Source organism: Abrus precatorius, unplaced genomic scaffold, assembly GCF_003935025.1.
Source record: "Abrus precatorius isolate BTA unplaced genomic scaffold, Abrus_2018 Scaffold8, whole genome shotgun sequence".
Lineage (NCBI taxonomy): Eukaryota > Viridiplantae > Streptophyta > Magnoliopsida > Fabales > Fabaceae > Abrus > Abrus precatorius.
Genome location: NW_020874428.1, coordinates 9,788,897 through 9,795,418, shown reverse-complemented (window position 1 = coordinate 9,795,418; position 6,522 = coordinate 9,788,897). Strand labels below are relative to the sequence as shown.

General features: G+C 37.7%; 1 protein-coding gene across 1 annotated transcript; it reads right to left on the bottom strand.

Annotated features, from left to right (window-relative positions):
• Positions 1 to 5,598: 5,598 nt before the first annotated feature.
• On the bottom strand, positions 5,599 to 6,522 carry LOC113874194. The gene is made up of 2 exons (XM_027512419.1): positions 6,108 to 6,522; positions 5,599 to 5,990 (listed from the first exon to the last, which is right to left on the bottom strand). Exons 1-2 carry the CDS (start codon positions 6,520 to 6,522, stop codon positions 5,599 to 5,601), a joined length of 807 nt encoding a protein of 268 aa, XP_027368220.1.

Genomic DNA, 6,522 nt, shown 5'->3' with positions numbered 1-6,522 from the left:
CAATGCAGGTTTGAATCTTCCAATAAAAGCATAAACTACAGTGAAAACCTAGTCACAGTGTCTTTTAGTTCCCTGTTTAAATCAAATAACATCAAAACATTGTCCCATTTACCCTATTCGACATTTGCCAAAACTTTCAAACACAGAGAACTCTTACCACAGATTTGCAGAAATGAAGAGAAGTGTACCTGGAAGGGAGAAGCAGAATGTGTGGGAAAGAGAAATTTCTTCTAGGTCGACACACAGAGGGCAAAAATCAAAGAGCGCATAGAGGGAAATGTGAGTTTTAAGGATAAGAGTGTGTGTGTGTGTGTGATCACTTTAAGCAATATTTATAGCCACGCGTGGGCACGTGACCACTCTTAAATTGAAAAGTGAACATTACAATATTAAAAGCATACAGCGTGGTCACTATTTTTATTTAAAGTGAGCGTTCCAGAGAGGTTGATTTTATAATTGAAATGCGCGTTGTCACTATTGTTGGGCAAAGTGACAACGCGCAAGCTTATTTCCTGAGCGTGATTGAGCGTGATCACTTTTGTTAATGAAAGGTAAAGTGCACAATTGGATATTTGATACTTACCTGTGCATGGTCACTTTGTTCAGGGAAAGTGAGTGTTCCAGTAAGAGTGAATGTTCCAGAAGGGCGTGTTTTCTAGTCAGTCTTTGCGTGATCACTCTCATCAGTGAGAGTGAGTGTTCCAGAGGAGTATGTTACTCTTCATGCCTCTGTGTGATCACTTTTATCAGCAAAAGTGATTGTTCCAGAGGGGAACATCAAAATGCAGTCTCTGCGTGACTCTTTTCCTACAAAATAGTGACTTTTTTCTTCAATCAAAGATCTCTAAAACCTCAAATAGCTCACTTATTCAACTCTAATCCTTTTAACACACACTCACAACATCAAATCTCAATTTATGTATCAGATCAACCACAAAATATAGATGCAGCAAAATCACAGAAATGAAATTGCAGAAATTGAACAAAATGAATAATGAAAATTCAAATGCAATGCAAAAAGCTTAAAATGGTTCAGAAATGTGAGTTGCCTCTCACAAAGCGCTCTTTTAACGTCACTAGCTTGACGTTAAATGTTTCTCACTCAAGAGAAACCAGTTTGACATAGGAGATATTCCTTGCAAATTTCTCTCCATGATAAACCTTCAACCTTTGGCTATTGACCTTGAATTCTCTCCCTATCTTTTGATCCTCAATTAGAATTGCTTCAGAGGGAGATGTTTCTTTGATCAAAAAAGGTTCAGACCACCTTAATCTAAGTTTCCCTAAAAATAGTTTCAGTCTAAAGTTGAATAATAACACTTGCTATCTAGGTTCAAATTCTCTTTTCAGAATGAACTTATCATGAATTCTCTTGGTTCTTTCTTTATACAGCTTTGCATTTTCATAGGCTTGCTATCTGAACTCTTCCAATTCATATAGCTATAAAATTCTCTTCTTCCTAGCACTTGTTAAATCAAAGTTCAGCCATTTAGTGGTCCAATAAGCTTTATGTTCCAACTCCAAAGGACATGCCGTTCCAAAGACTAATTGGTAGGGTGACATACTAATTGGAGCCTTAAAGGCAGTCCTATATGCCCATAAAGAGTCATCTAACTTCTTTGACCAATCTTTCCTTGAATTATTCACTACTTTTTCCAAGATCTGCTTGATTTCTATGTTTGATACTTCAACTTGTCCACTTGTTTGTGGATGATATGGAGTAACAACCTTGTGTTTCATGTAATGCCCCAAATTTTGGTGATATTAATTATTATTATTCTTACATATATATATATATATTCATATGCGTGTTAATTTATTTGAAAATGATGTTTTATGTGTATTAAGTACATGGTTGTGTGTATATATGTGTATGTATGACTGGTTGGGCTAAAATAGGCTAAGTGCCCAAGTACAGGGCATGATACTGGGCTGCTCTCGCTATAGCGAGAAGGCCCTGGGAGGAAGGACCAGAACTGTCGCCTTCTTGCTGTAGCAAGAGACGTCTCGCTGTAGCGACAGAGTGATAGTTTGGGGAGCAATTCTAGGTGCAGTCTCGCTGTAGCGAGATTCTGTAGAAATCAGGGTGCAGTTTCATCTGATATTTTCGCTACAGCGAGTCTCGCTGTAGCGAGAGTGTCGTGACCAGAAAAGGATTTAAAGGGAGTTAGGGTTCAGGGAGAGTTATTTCTCCCACTCCCTTCAATCCTCTTACGCCCAAAGCCTTATTCCACCGATTAATTACCTCCAAAGCCATTCAGGAGCGAGATTAGAGCTCAGATTTGTGTGGGGAACGCTTGGAGGTGAGTTTTAAACGGTTAGGGTTTTCATTTTCCTTCTCTTTCTCTATTTTTGGTGATTTTCGGGGTTCTCATGGAATTCTTCCATGTGTTTAGCCTGAAATTCGAGTGGGAGTATTTCCGTAGTTAAGTTCGGACGTGGGTCTTCAATCCAAGGTAAGGGGGGACTCTACCCTACTCTTTTATGTGTAATTTGCTGATATTTTGTGTGATATTGTGATGTGGCTGAGTAAAGGGTAGGAAATTGCTGAGATATGTGTAGTGGGCACTTGTGTCGTTTATACATGTGTGTATATCTGAGTGGACATTGTGAAAATGTGGACCTGAGGGCCGTGTAATATGAATGGAAATAGGCTAGGGACAGTGTGGCATGAATGAATTATGGGCTATGTGCTGTGTGTGCTGTGGAAATGAAATGTGAGCCTAGTGCCGTGTATTGTTAAATGTGGGCTATGTGCCATATATTGAAATGCGTGTGACTGGGAGTAGTAGCGCCACTGTAATGTGCTATGAATGGTTCAGTGATACAATGGAGATGTGGGAGATGAGGACGGTAGAAATACCTTGGGGAAGAGGGAGTGGTGGTGACACCAACTGCAGAACGGGTGTACCACGGGCCACACACTCTCTTCTTGACTAGACCTCTGACTACTATCCTTGCTGAGCGGCCCGTGACTGCCCATGTGGTATCCGTGAGGCGGGGGTAACCGATGACCATTCATAGTGGAAATCTGTGATCACAGTGCCACAATGAGTGTGGCTGGCGTGCATGTGCATGTGTTTATGTGTTGTACTTATGGATGTGAAATGTTGCCAATGCCATGAGTGCATCGATATTAAATTGACCTGAGCTGTGTGATAGTGCTGCTTGTGAGTGTGTTTATTTAATGTATTGAAAATGTTCTGGAGGTGAGACTCTACATTGATTGTGTGTTTCCGGGTAGTGTAGAGTACTCACCCTTACATTCATTTTTTAGGTAATCAAAACGATCAGTTTTGGACTCAGTGAAAGGGGTGGATGGAACTGCTATGGGACTAGGATTGTAATCTGAAACTAATACATTTGAATGGGTTCTGTAGTAGTGACCTGATAAAGATTGTAACCCCTTTCCTTATTTTAAAATATTTGATGAAACCAAAGGTTGAGAACCTTATTTGAAATTAAATTTGTTTTATTCTGAATTTGCGAAATTATGATTTATTGAAATTAAACATAAGGTGTTACATTTCACGCTATACTTCATTAGTACTGACTTAAGATGTTTGTTGCAGAAATGTGCACCTCCATCACTTATTAGAAATCTGGGTACTCCAAACCTTGCAAAGATGTTCTTTCTTATAAAAGAGATTACTACTTTAGCATCATTTGTTCTTGTTGGAATGGCTTCCACCCACTTAGAAACATAATCAACTGCCACTAGAATGTATTCATGAGAAAATGAGGTGGGAAAAGGTCTTATGAAGTTAATTCCCCAGACATCAAATAACTTCACTTCTAGAATGTTTGTCAATGTCATCTCATGCCTCTTAGAGATGTTACCTGTCCTTTGTCATTTATCATAACTTTCAACATATTTCTTGACATCTTTGAAAAGTGTAGGCCAGAAGAAACCTGCTTGCAAGAATTTTGTAGCAGTTCTTGAACTTCCATGGTGGCCTCCATAGTTTAAATTGTGGCAATGCCATAATATCTCAGCTTGCTCACTTTGTGGGATACACATCCAAGTAGACCATCTACCCCAGTCTTGAACAAATAATGGTCTTCCCTCACATAGAGTTTGTTGTCATATAAGAATTTCTTCTTTTGCTGCCAAGTGAGTCTCTTTGGAATGAGTTGAGTGGTCTTAAAATTTGCAATATCAGCAAACCAAGGCATGTCTTCTACTGCAAATAGTCTTTCATCTGGTAATTCTTTATTAATTTTTAAGGAGTTAAGGGTTAGACTTTCCAATGGAAGTCTGGACAAATGATCAGCTACCCATTTTCCTTTGCCTTTTTATCTCTAATTTCCAATTAAAATTCCTGCAGCAAGAGAATCCATCTCAACCATCTTGGCTTGGCATCTTGCTTGGATAACAAATATTTAAGTGCAGAATAGTCAGTATAGACTATGACTTTTGTTTCCATCAAATATGATCTAAATTTGTCAAAAGCAAATACAATGGCAAGGAGTTCTTTCTCAGTAGTTGTGTAATTTACTTGTGCAGAATTTAAAACTTTGCCGGAATAATAAATGACATGTAATTTTCTATCCTTTTTCTGTCCTAGAACAACACCTATTACACTATCACTTGCATCACACATCAATTCGAAAGGTAAATTCCAATAAGGTTTTGCAAGAATAGGTGCAGAAATAAGTTTGTCTTTTAAAACAGAAAATGCATGCAAACAAGCATCATCAAATACAAAATCAGCATCTTTCACAAGTAAATCACTAATAAGTTTTGCAATTTTTGAAAAGTCTTTGATAAACCTCCTATAAAAGCCTGCATGACCTAAAAAACTCCTAACTCCCTTGACATTAATTGGTGGAGGCAGTTTACTAATAACTTCTATTTTTGCTTGATCCACCTCCATTCCTTTTTTTAAAATTTTATGGCCAAGGGCAATGCCTTCTTGGACCATGAAATGACACTTTTCCTAATTCAACACAAGGTTAGTATCTTGACATCTCTGCAAAAAAGTGGACAGATTAGCCAAACAATCATCAAATGAATTGCCAAAAATAGAGAAGTCATCCATAAACACTTCAATAATTTTCTCTACCAAATCAGAAAAGATGGACAACATACACCTTTGGAATGTAGCAGGAGCATTGCACAATCTGAATGGCATTCTTCTGTATGCAAAAACTCCAAATGGACATCTGAATGAAGTCTTTTCTTGGTCCACTGCTATTTGATTGTAGCCTGAGTATCCATCAAGGAAATAATAGAATGCATATCCAGCAAGTCTTTCTAGCATTTGGTCAGCAAATGGTAATGGAAAGTGATCCATTCTAGTTGCATCATTCAATTTCCTGTAGTCAATACACATGCACCAACCAGTGACAGTTCTAGTAGGTATTAGCTCATTCTTCTCATTAGGTACAACTGTCATCCCTCCTTTCTTAGGGACAACTTGGACTAAACTAACCCATTGGCTGTCTGAAATTGGATAAATAATCCCTGTATCTAGCAACTTCATAACTTCTTTCTTTACCACTTCTTTCATGGCTGGATACTGGTTTAAATTTCTTTTCAAATAAAATTCTATGTTTACAAAAAGAAGGATTTATACCTTTCAAATCTGAAATGCTCTAGCCTATTGCTGATTTATGTTCCCTCAGAATTCTTAGCAACTTTTCCTCTTCTTTCTCTTTGAGTTCATTGTTGACAATGACTGGATCTTCGTGATTCTGATCCAAGAAAGCATATCTCAAGTGAGAAGGTAGTTGTTTGAGCTCTAACTTCTGAATTTGTTCTTCTTTTACTTCCTTTTTCAGCTCTTTTTTGACTGAGTTTTCTGCAAGGGTTAGAATTGGTAGAGCTTCCAATTGTTGCTCAATTTCCATAATATGTTCTTCTCTATGAATCACAGATTTGGTACTCCCTGCAGCTATGGTTTCTCTCAACACAGAATTTTCATCAATAGGATAATGTGTAATAAGAGAATCCAATATGTCTAGTCTCATGCATGTATTATCTTCAACTGGATATTTCAATGCTTTAAAAACATTAAACACTACCTTTTCATCTTGAACTCTAAGCATGAGCTCTCCTTTTTGCACATCAATAAGAGCTCTTCCTGTTGCAAGAAATGGTCTGCCTAGGATCAAAGGTATATTTGTATCCACCTCCATGTCTAGAATGAAAAAATCTATAGGAAAAATGAATTTATCAACTTTAACCAATAAATCTTCTACAACTCTATAAGGATAAGTATAGGATCTGTCAGCTAGTTGTAGTGTGATATTGGTGGGTTTCACTTCTTCTATTCCTAATTTCTTCATGATAGCTAATGGCATTAGGTTAATACTGGCTCCCAAATCACACAATGCTCTTCCCACAGTACAATGTCTTATCTTACAAGGTATGCTAAAAGATCCTGGATCTTTGAGTTTTTGAGGAAGCTTCCTTTTTAGAATGGCACTGCATTTCTCTGTCAATGGCACTGTCTTATCATGCTCTAGCTTTGTTTTTCTGGAGAGTAATTCTTGCATAAACTTTGCATATGATGGCAT